Below are 15,254 nucleotides of genomic sequence, written 5' to 3'. Positions count from 1 at the left end.
AGGGTTAAAAGTTCCTGCACAAGGAGCGGATCTTGAATCCTCGAAGAGTGGTTCCCTGGTGGATTGCTCCGAGGTCTCTGTATGAAAGGAAGGCAATAAGCGTGGGCTATGGTTTCCAAGGCTCAAGCATCCGAAGTAATGTCTGATCATTCTTCTAGATGCTGAGACCGTTTTGTACCCGCCCCCTCCTCCCCCGGTGAACTGTGACTCAAGATCTCAGAGGTTTTGAGGCAGCTGATGCAGTGGCAAATGGTAAAGATGCCCCTGCTTGAGCTGGCTTCGCACCTCTCCCTCATCCATCATGAGGGGAAACGTCTGTGGCCCCTTTGATGAGCCATTCCAATTGTGTTTCCAAATGAGTAGTAGCGAAAAGATCTAACCCTCCAAGGCTGTCCCACTAGGTCGAAAAGGCTGAGGTTGCCTAATTACGGCACCTAAGGATTTGGCTGCCGCCTTTGAGGTCTGCAACTTCTCAAGGCTCTAGTCGGCCTTGTTGCCAAACAGATGAGACCCGTCAAAGGGCATGCTGAAGAGTCTGGATTGTGCTTATTATTAGCTTATTCTTTGGCCATATTGTAGTTTGGCCTTCTTTCTGCCTTCTCAAGTCAGGAAAGTCCTTAAGGTCATGCACTTGCCCGCGAAAGCTGCTGCTTTTGCAGGCCAATGCTGCCTTTGTGTGTGTGGCCCAGGAAAGGAGTGGGACTGTCTAGCCCCACTACAAATCCTTTGGACCAGAAAGTGTGGGGGAAATTGGAAACCAATAGTTGCCCCTGACTGCAGATCATCGATGGAGTCAAGAAGTAGAGCAGCCTGCTGATGAACCGAAGACGACTCCTGGAGTAGCACAGCATCCTGTCCGTTCTAACGCCTGCTCATCTGCCTGATATCTGAAGACCCAGAGTGGTGCTTCAGCACTTGAGACTAGTTGGTCCCACTAGTCCAATGCCTTAGAGGATCCTGCCCTTTGAAAGTGTCATTATACTGGCCAGTGGACTGACGGCTCTCTCGTGGGCTACCTCACCAGAATCATCAGTGTTCCGCGTTAGTTAGAAACTTCGGTGGTCATCTTGTGCCACAAGTCGCTGTCTCCCCGAATTTCAGCTACCCAGCATCAAGGGACCCTGTCCTGGAGCAGCTTTTGTGACCGGAAGCTTGCTCGTGAACAAAGACTATTGTGGGAAATCCCCCTTCCTCCAACCTATGAAGCATCTTGAAGAGGCCTGCATCGATGGTACTTTCATTTCTTCGGCAGAGGTTGCATCTTGCAACTGCACCAGACCAGAAGAATCTTTGAATCCCAACTCCTGGGCACCCCTTACTGGTTAAGATCGAGCCTCCAGCGACCCCCAGAAGATCCATATCGACATCCGGGAATATCGGGTTCAGGGATAAGTAAACACAGTGCACCTGCCCCCCGGCCCCTCCCCTGTCCTTCATAGGATGACACTGGGACCAGCTCCCCTTGTATACTTATTCCATTCACTCACATTTTGGTTGTCGAACCTGGGTCGAATATCAAGCCTCTGGGATAGCATTGGGTCTGGAAAAAAGGAAAACACATACTTACCACTGGTAAAATTGTTGTAGAACTATCACCAACACAAGCTATTTGAATTTACCTATAGAGTCTACATTCTGGTGGGAAACATTGTGGCTCCTCTGACCTTTGGGAATAAGGTCCCCTTTTATCTTAGGGTTTGGACTTATTAAGATACGGTACTGTCTTGTGATCTGGTTCCACCATTTATTGCATCTAAAATGCTTACCTGCTTTGCTAACTAAGTTATTTGGTTTTTATTTGAACCTACGGTAACTGCATATGTTTGCATCACAGTTGCGTTATAATATCGGTTAGATTAGTTTGCCAGTGTGTTCAGAAGGTCTATAATAAATAACTATATGTGTATACATGGCTGTCAATTGAATTGTGTGCCATAGTATGTGGACTAATTGAAGGCCTACGAGTCCACTCGCATACTCCTGACAAGAAGCCTCGACTGATCAGCCACGTACCTTGATTGGGTTTTGGCAAGCCTCTCAGTTCCCTGTTCCCAACAACTACGGTGGCCTCATAAAATCTGGCCTAGAGGCCAGATTCTATAAATACATTCGAACATAGGTGGTGAGACATGCCTCTACCTTTTCACTAGACGTTCTCCCTTAAATGTCCTAGCTCGTTTATGGCGGTGCAGCCCGGAGATACATCCCTCCAGGGTGTTCCCAGCCTCTTCCAAAGGGTATGTGGCATTATACCACTACCCACCCCAAGAAAGACCAAGTCTTTGAAAACGCCCTGGAAAAAGAGAAGTAGAGAGAGTTCCAGATGACCAGGCTCTTTGATAAACAGGAACACCCAGAGTCACCGATTAGTCCTTTCCTTACATTATTTACCCTTTCTGTGGGATGTCTTCTGTTATTTCAGCACTCTGAGGCCTATGGGTGTGTTGCGCTATAAGTAATACGACAATGCATTACTTACCGTAAAAGCATTTCTGATGGTTGTATCTGCTTAGATTCACATGCTGTGCATAGTCCGACATCCAGTGGTCACTGCGTAGTATTGCATTTTGTTTTTTGTAGTCGAAAAGGGGACGTCGACAAGGCGTGTCTGTAACACTATCCCTATAGTGACGTGCAGTGTACCCACAATCCCTCACGCGTCGAGGTCCCTCTGTTTGTATTTTTTCTGCCCTGAGGGAGCCTATTAGACGGGAGTGGGTACAGAAAAGAGAGATATAGAAGAAAGTCTATGTTCCTTCCATCCGAGCAGGGAGGAAGGGTGGGCGCATGTGAATCTAAGCAGATACAACCATCAGAAATGCTTTTACGGTAAGTAATGCATTGTCTTCTGATGTTTGTTAATCTGCTTAGAATCACATGCTGTGCATAGACTAGCGAGCAGTACCCGGAGTTGGAGCTGGGTTGTGAGAAGGAACAGTAGAAAAAAGATGTCTTAATACTGCTTGTCCCACCTGGGAATCAGATCTAGAGTGGGCATCTAGACAGTAGTGTTTTGTAAAGGTGTGAACAGAACTCCAGGTTGCCGCTTTGCAAATGGACTCAAGAGGGACATTTGCAATGAAAGCTATGGAAGCCCCAGTGCCGCGAGTGGAGTGTGCTCTTGGCTTGAAGGGTAATTCTCTCTTAGCAAGAGAGAAACAGAGAGTGATGCATTGTACAATCCATCTAGAAATAGTGGATTTTGAAACTGAATCTCCTTCTCTTCCTGCTGCCACCGAGACAAAGAACTGATTAGTCTTTCTCAATGGTCTAGTTCTTTCCATATAAAACATCACGGCTCTGCGAACATCCAGTGTATGCAGGCTCTTCTCACCTAAGTTGGAAGGATTTTGAAAGAACGTTGGTAGTTCTAGTGACTGGTTGACATGGAATTTAGAGATACACTTTGGTGCAAACCTAGGATGTGTGCGTAGAACCACCTTATCCTTGTGAACTGTTACAAAGGGGTCTGGTACAGAGAGCGCTTGTAGTTCACTTACTCTCCTAATGGAGGTGATGGCTATTAGAAAAGCATTCTTAAGAGTGAGGTCTTTAAGTGTTGCTTTGTGCATGGGTTCAAAGGGTGACCCCATGAGCCTGGTTAGTACCACATTTAGGTCCCATCCGGGAGCAGGGTTAGCTATGGGAGGGTAGATCCTCTTCACTCCTTCCATATAGGCTTCAATAACTGAGAATTTCCACCATGACACTTCAAGTTGGGAAGTGGTGTATTAGGAAAGTGCAGCTAAATGGACTTTAATAGAGTTAAACACCAAGCCTGATTCTAGTAGGTGAGTCAGGTACAGAACAATTTGTGGTCGAGAGCAGTCAACTGGGTTGATGCTCCTTCCCCTATACCAGATGACAAATTTTTTCCAGTTGCTAAAATAACAGTGACGAGTGTTAGATTTTCTAGCCTCCCTGAGAATGTCCAAATTCTAAGATCTCAGGAGCCAGGCTGTTAAATTCATGGTCTGGGGGCATGGATGTAGTGTCCTGCCCTTGTCCTGTGACAGCATGTTTTACGGGCAGGAAAGTTTCACTGGAGGAGACAGGGACATCTCCATCAAGTGAGCGAACCATGGCTGTCTGGCCCACTTAGGGGCCACCAGTATCATGGTAACTTGTTCCTGGTGCATCTTGTGCACTATATTGTTGAGAAGAGGAGTTGGGGGGGGGGGAGCGTAAACAAATTTCCCTGACCATGGTATCGATAGACCGTTCCCCTTGGATTGGTTCTGGGGGTACCTGGAGGCGTAATCTTGGCATTGGGAGTGCTCCAGAGTTGCGAACAGATCAATTTCTGGGAATCCCCATTGTGTGAAGACGTCGAAGACGATGTCTTAGTGTAACCGCCATTCGTACTCCGAGGGCAGAGGGAAGTCTCTGCTGAGTTCGTCTGCTAGCAGATTGAGTTCCCCTGGTACATGTTGTGACAGTAGGAACATGTGTTTGAGAGCCCACTTCCAGATGTTCTGGGACAGCCTGGACAGTCCTGGAGAGTGAGGGCCCCCTTGCTTGTTGAGGTAGTACATGGCTGTGGTGCTGTCCGTGAGGACCATCACCGTCTTCCCTTGCAGGTGTGCCTGGAAGGCTTTCAGTGCCTTGAACACAGCTAGTAGCTCCAGTTTAGTTTATGTGCTTGGATGCTATGCTCGGAGTCCAAACTCCATGTGCAGTCTGATGGGATAGGTGAGCCCCCCCCATCCTGTGAGAGATGCGTCTGTGGTTAGAGTGGCTTCCACTGCGGGGGTGGCGATGGTTTCCCCATTACCAGGTTTTCCTTCGACCACCACCGTGGCGAGAGAACCAAGGCCTGCGAGACGGCCACTAGATCGTCCCATTGTCCGCTGGCCTGACACCACTGGCTGTTGAGCAACTCTTGCATTGGGCGCATGCGAAGGCGTGCGTGAGGTACCAAATAAATACAGGACGCCATCATTCCTAGTAAGCGCATTGCTTTGCGTACCGTCACCTCTCGACCGGCCACATATTGAGGGATCTGAAACAGCATGTTTTGGACCCTCTCATTGGAGAGGAAGACGAGGCCGTCCTTTGTTCGAATTAGAGCCCCTAGGAATTGTTTGATCTGGCTGGGGTCTAAACTGGACTTCTTCTCGATGATGGAGAAGCCCAGTTGAAACAAAAGGTCTACAGTCTTTTGGGTATTTGAGAAGCAGGTTTCGTAAGAATCCCCTGTTATGAGCCAATCTTCGATGTAAGGGTATACTGGGATGGACAACCTGCGCAGGTGGGCCGCTGCCACTGCCAGTACCTTCGTGAATACTCTCGGCACTGATGCTATGCCCAAGGGTAGCACTCTAAACTGGTAGTGTTTGCCCTCTATCATGAACCTGAGGTATTTCCTGTGCCCTGGCAACATTAAAATATGAAAGTATGCATCTTTCATGTCCAGCGTTGTCATGTAATCTCCCTGTGAAAGCAGGGGGATTACCTCATGTAGAGTCACCATACAAAACATTTGAGGTTTGACAAATGTGTTCACTGGGCGCAGATCTAGTACAGGGCGCATGGTGAAGTCCTTTTTGGGTACAAGGAAGTACAAAGAATAAATACCTTCCGTTACCTGAGATAGAGGCACGACCTCTATAGCTCCTTTTTCTAGTAGTTGGTCCACTTCTTGAAGAAGGATGGCGAGGTGTTCTGGTGACATGAGTCGTCCCCTTGGGGGCCTGTACATAGGGTAACTGTTGAATTCTATACAGTAACCGCGGGCTATGGTTGATAGTACCCAGCAGTCTGATGTTATACCCTCCCATGCTGGAAGAAAGGATGTTAACAGGCCCCCGACCGGCGATGCATGGGAGGGGACCCGAATCTTTGAGTCATTTGGTGTTGGTGGCTTGGGAACCTCTAGGGGTGGGACCCCAACCTCTTCCCTTGCCACAACGTTGTCCTCTTTGGTTGTATTGTCCACTGGTGCCTTGGTTAGAGGACCAGTTACTTGCAGAGTATTGCTGCTGCTGCTGCTGGCGTTGGCCTAGAAAAAAGCGTTTGTTGCCATAACCCTGTTTGTTGGGAGGCCTTGAAATTTGGTGTAGGGTTTTGATGGTGTCAAATTCCTTCTTTGTGGTCTCTAGTGCCTCATCCACCGCCTTACCAAAGAGCTTGGCATCTTCTATAGGTTTGTTAATTAGAGATGCTTGTGTTTCAGGTTTAAAGCCTGAATTACGTAGCCATACATGGCGTTTGAGGAGGATTCCTTGGACTAGGGAACGGCCAGCCGTTTCTGCAGCATCCAGAGTATTTGTAATGATGCTTTGGTTGACTAAGGTCCCTTCAGTAACCGTGGCTAGAAGCTGAATACGTAGGGGTACCGGTACCTCCTCGATGTCCTTACGTAGTTTGCTCCATTGTGCATCTGCGTAACATGCCAGCAAAGAGTTGTTGTTGGCAATCCTTGCGGAAAAGGCAGCCGAGGCTGTAATCCTCTTTCCTAGGGCATACAATGTTTTACCCTCTTTATCTGGTGGTGCCTCGCTAGTTGACAGTGGGACCCCTGCTCTTTTCCTTGTATTTGTCACCACTAAGGAGTCTGGTACATAGTGGCCCCTGATGTATAACGGGTCCGATGGGGAAGGACTACATTTTTCTATCCTCGGGTTGACCCCTCTGATCAACGCGGGTGTAGATAGTGAAGGAATAATTTGTCTCTTTACTGAGGCGAGAAGGGGAATGGTTTGGCTGACAGGGGGTTTCTCCTTGATGATCTTTTCTACAAAGTCTATGTCAGGAAAAATGTCCCCGGTCTCGATTTCGAAATGCGCTGCTGCCTTGCGTAGAAGTGCATTAAAGGTAGGTTGATCGTCTATAGGCGACATATTCCTAATATGCGAGTCCTGGGGGGGGGGGAAGGTTTAGGGCGTCAGGGTCTGAAAAGGCTGATGGGGACTGCCAGGGCTGTGAAGCGCCCTCTTCTGGGTCTTCTCCGAAGCCCCCATCACCCATATCTGGGTTATCTTCAAAACCTTCCTTCTCTAGGTTTTGTTCCCCTTCATTGCCTAAGAATTAGTCATCCTCCTGAAAGTGGGGGTCCCCTCCAGTGAGGTCATATAAATCTACATCCTCTAGGGGGGGGATCAAACAGCCTAGGGTACTTGGCCCTGGGATCCTCCTGAGGTCCCTCTCTTGATCTCTTGGGTGTTGGAAGGTTCCGAGTCTCCATAAACTTCTCCATTTTGTCCATACAAAACTGGAGTCTCTCTAGGGTTTCTTGAGGTACACCAGAGCGGTCAGGGGGGGGAAAATGGAGGGCCTTCAATTTGAAAACGCTTCGACCTATCCCATAACGTCAAAGAAAGGTTCCCCTCGCCTTCTGAAAAGCCTTCTGGTAGGCTAGGTGTCCCTCTCGACGGAGGGGGCAGTTCCTGCCTTCCTTCTGACCTTTTAGGCATCTCCCGAGCCTTTTGAGCGGTGATCGACGTTTCTTTCGCATCCGTCTCTGGCTATCGGTGGAAATAATCCACGCCAGGCTCTCGACAGCTAAACTGTCTGTCGAGGGTACCTCCGGCGTCGACGTTACAAGCGTCGCTTGCTCTACGCCGACGGGCGCTCTCTGACGGTGCGCATCATCTGGTGGTTTAGTGATAGCACCCTTATCTGGGAGTAGCCCAGTCGCTAGTCGTGTTTGCGGTTGCGAGGGGGGCTTAAGACTCTTACGGTCTGAGGAGGCTGACGGTAGGACCTGCGTCTCCGTTGGCGCTAATGCTCTCTTCGTCTTCGACGAGGAAGAGCCGTGGGGCGTGTGTTTATGGGAGTGTTTTTTGTGTGCGTCAGTGTCACCGGAGTGTTCATCCCAATAAGCAGGGCGTGAGTTGAGCTTGTTGGGGCCGGGGACAGACGACAAGGAGCGTGAACGCTCCTTAGAGAGGTCTACGACTTCCAAAACGGACGTCGGGTTATCACATTCCTCGTCACTTGCGGCGGGTGATGAATCAGACCTAGACATGGCGTAGGCTGCCCACCTTTTGACCCTGCGGCCTTTTAAAGTCTTCGGCTTAAGAAGCTGACAGGCCGCACAGCCGCCTTCTTTGTGGTTGAGGGGCAAGCAACGGTTACACCGTTAATGCTCGTCTTTCCAGGTAAACTTGCCCTTGCAACGCGGGCAAAACCTAAAGGGCGTCCTCTCCATAGCTGAGGAACCCATTGCATGTGACAACAACCCCGAAGGAAAGGGAGGGGAAAGGGAAAGGCATTCTCAAAGAGAAACAATAAATGTCCCACGACCCCACTCTCCCTACTGTATTTGGCCAGCTAGGCCACGGGTTCGGCGAACGCCGAACAACCTCCTCTGTCGAAGGCACCGCGTCGGAGATCTTGATCGGCGCTGAACAGCTTCGCAGCTACGACGCCAAAGGAGGGGTGTAAGGTAATAATATAGTTATAAGTTAATAACGACCAAAGGTCGAATAAATGTTTTTGCAATGCCTCTCGAGGAGCTCCGCGTAAAGGCGAGCAATATCTGGGCGGAAAAAAACAATCTGAGGGACCTCAACGCGTGAGGGATTGTGGGTACACTGCACGTCACTATAGGGATAGTGTTACAGACAGGCCTTGTCGACGTCCCCTTTTCGACTACGAAAAACAAAATGCAATACTCTGCAGTGACCACTGGATGTCGGACTATGCACAGCATGTGATTCTAAGCAGATTAACGATCAGAAATTATTATTATTTTCCTTTACCTAGAATGTTCAAAGACTGGAACATCCTTGTTCTGCTTTAGATAAACCTGTGGCACCAACAGGCATTTAGCAAACTTCCCAACCTGGCCAAAATGGAAATCTTTGCAACAATATATTTTCACTTGCATGTTCTTTTGGTCTGGCAAGGCAGTACCACTTACCTGGATTCCTCGGTGAGCTGTAAAGACTGTCCCGAAAAGTGCCCCTGGCAGAGCAGTCATGTTCTGCAAAGAACTGCTTTCCTAGTGGGTGGGAGAGCCAACGTAAAGAATCTGGTACAGATCCACTCTCCTGCCTGCTGCAAAGATTCTGGGCCCGGCTTAAGAAATAATCCTACACAAAGCACAAAGTGGTATATATCAAAAACAGATGGCAATTTAACAGGCAGGCAAAGAAAACGAACGGACCAGACATCCTTCACAAAGATCACCAACTATGGCGGCATAGCAATAGCACACCTGCAGTTTTCATGCAGCCATGCCCCCAACAGTGGTACAGCCTACCAAAAAGGCATAGATATGTCCCAGTTTGAGGGCACATTTTCTTTGGTTCCTGCAAGCCACATGCTATACTCCATTTAGGGCAGAGTTCAATTTTTAACGTTCCGACTCATTTTGTCAGTTTCCAACCGTTTTTGGTTTCTTGTTTTGCTGGCTACTGTACAGATTGACTTTTACCAAATTCCCCAGGTCACTGAAAACCCTATTTGTAATGTGGCGCTTAGTAGGCCAAATGGCTAGCAGTCTAAAGCTGGCTTTTAAAGTTGCCCTTTCTAGTTCAAGTGATCGTCACCCTGAAAGAGTGCTGTGGTAAATGCTGGTGGCAGCTGTGTTTTCGTTTTATCCACACTATGTGTGTAGCCCTTTCTATCCCATTGATAACCCTCTACCCATATGTGGGTACCATCAGAGTACCAATTCATTTCTCCAAGTCCTACACCTGCAAATTTAGTTTTCACCATTTCTCTGCCTGAGGGGACTATGAGGCAGGACTAAAATGGCTGTTACTGATCCAAATAGTCTAAAATATCTTGCTCCTGGCAATACCAAAGTAGATGTTCTGTGGGTGGTAGTTGTCATGCAAATATTAGTTATCCCATTGTGAGACTGCGACACAATTGATAAGTACTAATGATAGGGTTCCATGTGATCAAATCGCGGCATAAATTGATGTGGTAACAAAATATTGCGGAAAGAATGCTGTGGTTTTTGCACCACAATCCATGTAAAACCTGCATGGGACATCCCCGCAACCCCCGGACCCATTATACCATTTAAGGGGAGCGTGTGACAACCCCGCAACCCCCACTCCCCTTAAATAGTATAATGGGCCCACTTTTACCGGGTCAAACCACGGCATTTTTGCCGCAATTTTTTTTTACCGCAACATTTTTGCCACGATTTTATTACCGGATACCAATGATAGTTGAGATTGAGATAGAATTCTTTTTCTTAAAATAATGAAGTTGACAAAACACCACATCATAATCAGAGTCTGAGAGGGTATGTGCCATGGCTCATAAATAGGTACCAGGGCAGTGCCCTGCCAAACACTCCCACAAATAAAGCACTAGCATTGCACTACCAATGCAGTAAAAAGGACTACAGCATGGAATAGCCAAACACAGCTGCAAATAATCTACAGCACACCTTCAGGGTGAAAGTGTTTTCTCCTCGACATCATTGTAACCCATAGCGGTCCCAGGGTGAGGCAGCCACCCTGGGCCCATTGTGAGTGCTTAAAAAGTGCCCTTGCACTGGTGGCCATTTGGACCACTCAGCAACACTATAAAAAAAAAGGGTAAAGTGAAAGGAACTTCACAAAAGGGTCAAGAAATCGAGGAAGGCAACATAAAGAATACAATAGGTTTAGAGGGGTAAACAAAAGGGCGTCCGGTCAACGGTTCGACACCAAAAGGATCGAATGACCTAAGGGTGGAGGTAAAAGGAACGAAAACGAAAGGGTCACATTTTATTTATTTTTTTATATATTTTTTTTTTGGGGGTTTCGTATAGTAAAAAAAAAAAAAAAAAAAAAAGCGTTTTTTGCACCAAAAACGGAGGTTTGGGGGAGACCCTCCTCCAAAAAAGAAATAAAAATAAAACAAAATTCGACCCTTTGGTTTTCGGTCCTTTTGATTCGACCCTTTGGTCATTCGATCCTTTGCATTCGAACATTTGACCTAGAACCAGACAAAAGTGGATAAAGAACCCAAAAATGTAACGCTTTCCCAACAACTCAATTTTTTAACCCAATTCTCCCATTTCAGACTTTTCCTCTGGCCCACTTTTAAGGCGGACTTTCCTCTCCTCATTCAATGCCCACAATTCCGCAGGCAGGACGATGAAGTCGGCATCCACTATATTGACTATGCATCGATGACCTTTGCCCCAAGTACCACTTACCATCATAAAGTGCAGTCTGCCCCCAAAGCACCTCTTTAGGCCGATAGCAGCAGTGAGGTGCACCTCAGCCAACACACTGTGCGAGATCTTTTCGGCTGCGCCCTCTGCCAGGTTGACGGCACACAGGGCCAAGTTCAGCCCAGAGCTAGAGGTACTGGATGGAAGCTTTCCTAAAGAGAAAAGAGGGAGAGAAGTATAAAGAAGGAGAGCAAGTAGGCTATGCTAGACTATCTTAAGTGTTAAGCGTCTGCACTTTGACCAAGTATTTCCTCCCAACAGCATTATACAATTAATTCTACATTATGTGCGTTCTCCATAGATTCACAATCCAAGAAATTCAAACCATAAGTTGCACTGTGTGTAAAGGTCCATGATGAATGAGTTTCTGGGTACCTATTGAGCTGGGAATCTGAAGTAACCTATATATGCATTGCATTTGTTAGCCTCCATCCCTAAATGTTTTTGATCTTAAGACAGTTGTCCTCAGGATCGATGACTTAGAGGACAAACAAAAGCTATCTTCACCTTGTGTTGTTCTGAAACCGGAGGCAGATGGCTAGGTACTGCAGATGAGGGACAAGGCTGCTAGCCAATCAAGAGACAGGCACCTAAAACGGCAGTTAAGGAACAGACTAGAAAAAACAGTTGCAAGAAAAACACTCAAACTGCCCACCTACAGTCACATTCTAAGACAGAGTCCATAAAAAGGGACAACTGGGTGAACAGTGCTGAGGAATCCGGCGAATGTGGACAGGCACCATGCAAAGCTTTTACGTGGAGACACTCCATCTCCAAATTATGGTTAAAAGCAGAGGGGGTTCATAATATTTATGAACCGGCCCTGTAGGAGGCCATGGATGGCCAACCTCGTAGGTGAACGTTGACATTAAAGTCATGTCAAACTCCCAATTAACAAAGGCTGAGCAGAAATTCAGACCTCAGGTGCTACGGGGGTAGTGTTTAAGTACAGTTGACAACAGCAGAAACCGTCACGTAATGAAGCAGGAGCAGACAGAAGTAAAACATATATTACTTAGTAGGCCTCAAAAACACAAGCAGGTACAACATAAGTATACTACACACTACAAAATAGACATACACAAGCACACACCCACTTAGTGTTAAAATGGATTCAGAATTAACCCTGGTGGTGGATTTGAGAGGCCACCCTATTACTGTTAACAGGCAGACACTGATGTGTAGCCAAACCCAATCAAGGTAGAAGAGCAGAGCGGTAAGGCTTAGACTCAGGTGGGGTGTGAGAGTAATCTAGGGCTACAAAGTTACACCGAGCACTTCAATAATTCTAGTTGGATAGAGAAGTATAAACATATACAATTATGTATTGGGCCTCTGAACACTCTAAACATATGGAAACTTCAGGCAAGTATTGTCACTAAACTATTATCAAACATATGTATACATTAACTATTGTGGGGGTGCGAAATAGCATCCCCCCACACCCCTGACACTTCACCTTTGAGACAGTTAATCAACAGCAATTATAATCAATATTTTCAAAAACCGAGAGTTAAAGCAAGTGAAGTCATTTCTTACCTGTAACTCCATTTCTCCAGCGTGGGTATCCTTCATGGATTCACATGATTTGAATATTCCCAGTCAGGCTGGGAATACCTGGTTACTTTGATTTACTTTGATTTAGTACTTTCCCTATGGAAAAACCTTGACACCTTTGTGGGTGCTTTTGGTCTCCACAAATAGTACGTCGAGTGTATAGCACTGCCCCAGCAGCTTCCCCTCAGATTTTAACCACTGAAGACGGAGGATAACCCCCTGTAGAGGATGTTTGCCTGGAGAGGAAGGCTGGAGGGCACATGTGAATCCATGAAAGATACCAGCATTGGAGAAATGGAGTTACAGGTAAGAAACTACTCCCTTTTCCAGCATTGGATCTTTCATGGATTCACATGCTGTGACTCAATGTTATAGCAGTATACATGTCTGGAGGAGAAAAAAACCAGGCAAACAAGATTTGAAACCTTTGCATTTTTACGCTTATGACAGAAGTATACATACATAATTACAAAAACCCCAGAAGCTGTGGAGCTTACCTTACTGGAACAGCCGTTGAAGGACTGCTCGTCCCATTTAGACGTCTTCCGCGTGCTGTTGCAGGCAGTGGTGCCTAGTAAATGTGTGAGGCACTGCCCATGTTGCTGCCTAGCAAATGTCTTTGATGGGTAGTCTGACTAGAGAGCTGCCTAGGCCGCTGTGTGTCTAGTAAAATGGGCCCTGGCTGTAGTCTGCAGTGGGCCTTTAAGGAAGTGCTTGAACAGCCAGTCGCTGCAGAGAGAAGGTTTTCCTTTTTTCCTGGTGAACCTGGAGATTGCTGCCAGGTGTACTTTATGGAGGAAATCGCAAGACTTTCCTTTGCCAACTTCAGTAGATGGGTAAGCATGACCATGTTGTGGTCGCATGGCCAGTGGTTGAAGGTTGAAGTGCTGCAAGGTTGAAGTGCTGCAAGGTTGAATTGCAGCGAACATCATGCGCAAAGAAACGTTGCCACTGGTTGTAGGAGTGCTTAGATGAAGGTGTCCTAGCTGCCGCTAGTATGCGCTGGCATTCCTGCGGGATGTCTACGTGGCCGAATTCGGCATGATTAGGAGCAACACTGTCAGCTTGAGGGAGCCTGGGTCGTGATGCAGAGATGTATCGAGTTGTCTGCCGATAGTTGAAGGAGATAAGGAGATCCGAGAACCAGGTTTGTCTGGGCCAGTATGATGTTGCAATGGTATCTGCGGATCATCTGGATTGTCTTCCTGATCTCCGGGAATGAAGGGAATGCATATGCTAAGATGCCGCTCCATGGGAATGAGAAAGCGTCCCCCTTTGAGCTCTGGTGTGGTAATCTGCTTGCAAATTCTTTGCATTGTTTGTTGCACATTGTGGCGTAGAGGTCCAGAGGAGGCTGGTCCCATGCTGAGAAGATCTTGTTTTGGCGCCAATTGTTGGGCTGCGTAGAGTCCCCACTGAGGGTGTCGACTTGTTGGTTGTGTATCCCCGGAAAGTAGAATGCTTGCAAAGCGATGTGAATGGACCAGTGCCAAATGGTTTTAGCTTCCCGAGACAAGGTGTTTGACCTTGTTCCCCCCCTGCTTGCGCAGGTAAAACATTGTGGTGGTATTGTCCGTGAGGATCCACACTACTGAATTTTTGATCAGTGGAAGGAAAGACTTAGGGCCCAATGGACAGCTCGCAGTTCCAGGACAATGTTTTCGGGTCGATTCTTCGGGAGTCCACATGCCTTTAATCGGGTGTTTGCCTAGGTGAGCTCCACAACCTGCCAAGGAGGCATCTGTCACGATCGTGCGTTGGTGAGTCGATACTACTAGTGGCATCCCTTTTGAGATGCTGCTGAGGACCACCCACCATTTCAGTGACTTTGAGAGTGCAGGGGTGATGGTTATTTTGTCTCCACAGGAACCTTATGTCTGTGACCATCTGATAGCTAAAAATTGCCCTACTGGTCACATGTGTAGCCTGCAAATGGGTATTCTGGAATGCAGGACAACATGGTCCCTAATAGAGCCATTTATTTGTGCACCGTAATTTGTTTTATTGGGATGAAAGAGCATGTCAGGGTTAATTTTTTCACTCTGTCGGTTGAGGGTCTGACGAGGCACTGTTCTGTGAAAAAGTGTGCACCCAGGAACACCAAATTGTTCGATGGCACTATGCAAGTTTTGGCATAGTTGATTGAAAAATCCCAATTTCTGAGAAAGCAGCCACTGGTGCAAGTCTTGGGGGCTGATTTGAGGCTGAAAAGAAGGACTCGGAACTGGTAATGACTCACCTACCTTGAATCGGAGATACTGTCAGTGTCTTGGATGTATTGGGATGTGAAAGTAGGCGTCTTTTAGGTCTAAAGCTGCTAGATGTCTGTGAGGCTGCACGGCCTTCATGACATCTGTGTGATCAGTTTTTACTTTTGTTTCTTGATGTTTTTGGAATCCACTTGAAGTCCGGCTTCTTTACTACAAAGTATCTCGAGTATACCCACTTTCCCCTTGAAGGTGGAACTTTTTCTATTGCCTGTTTGTTTTTAATATTTGATGCACTTCTTGTTGGAGAATTCAAAGGTGTGGATTTTACACCGTTACAGGAGGTAAGGGTTTCTGTGCGC

The 15,254-nt window shown here is 47.1% G+C and overlaps 1 protein-coding gene across 1 annotated transcript in view; it reads right to left on the bottom strand.

Annotated features, from left to right (window-relative positions):
- Nucleotides 1-15,254, bottom strand: part of LOC138582000 (sterol regulatory element-binding protein 2-like) — a 401,726-nt gene that overhangs the window by 190,449 nt on the left and 196,023 nt on the right. The window contains exons 11-12 of the mRNA XM_069652893.1: nucleotides 11,111-11,280; nucleotides 8,867-9,038 (exon numbers count right to left, since the gene is read on the bottom strand). Of these exons, the coding sequence (XP_069508994.1) occupies nucleotides 8,867-9,038; nucleotides 11,111-11,280 (342 nt within the window). The remainder of the gene's footprint in view (nucleotides 1-8,866; nucleotides 9,039-11,110; nucleotides 11,281-15,254) is intronic.

This window comes from Ambystoma mexicanum, chromosome 3q (assembly GCF_040938575.1).
Source record: "Ambystoma mexicanum isolate Mex_15411 chromosome 3q, UKY_AmexF1_1, whole genome shotgun sequence".
In the NCBI taxonomy this organism is placed as follows: Eukaryota; Metazoa; Chordata; class Amphibia; order Caudata; family Ambystomatidae; genus Ambystoma; species Ambystoma mexicanum.
Note: the sequence above shows the minus strand (reverse complement) of the source record. Positions and strands in the feature narration are given on the sequence as shown.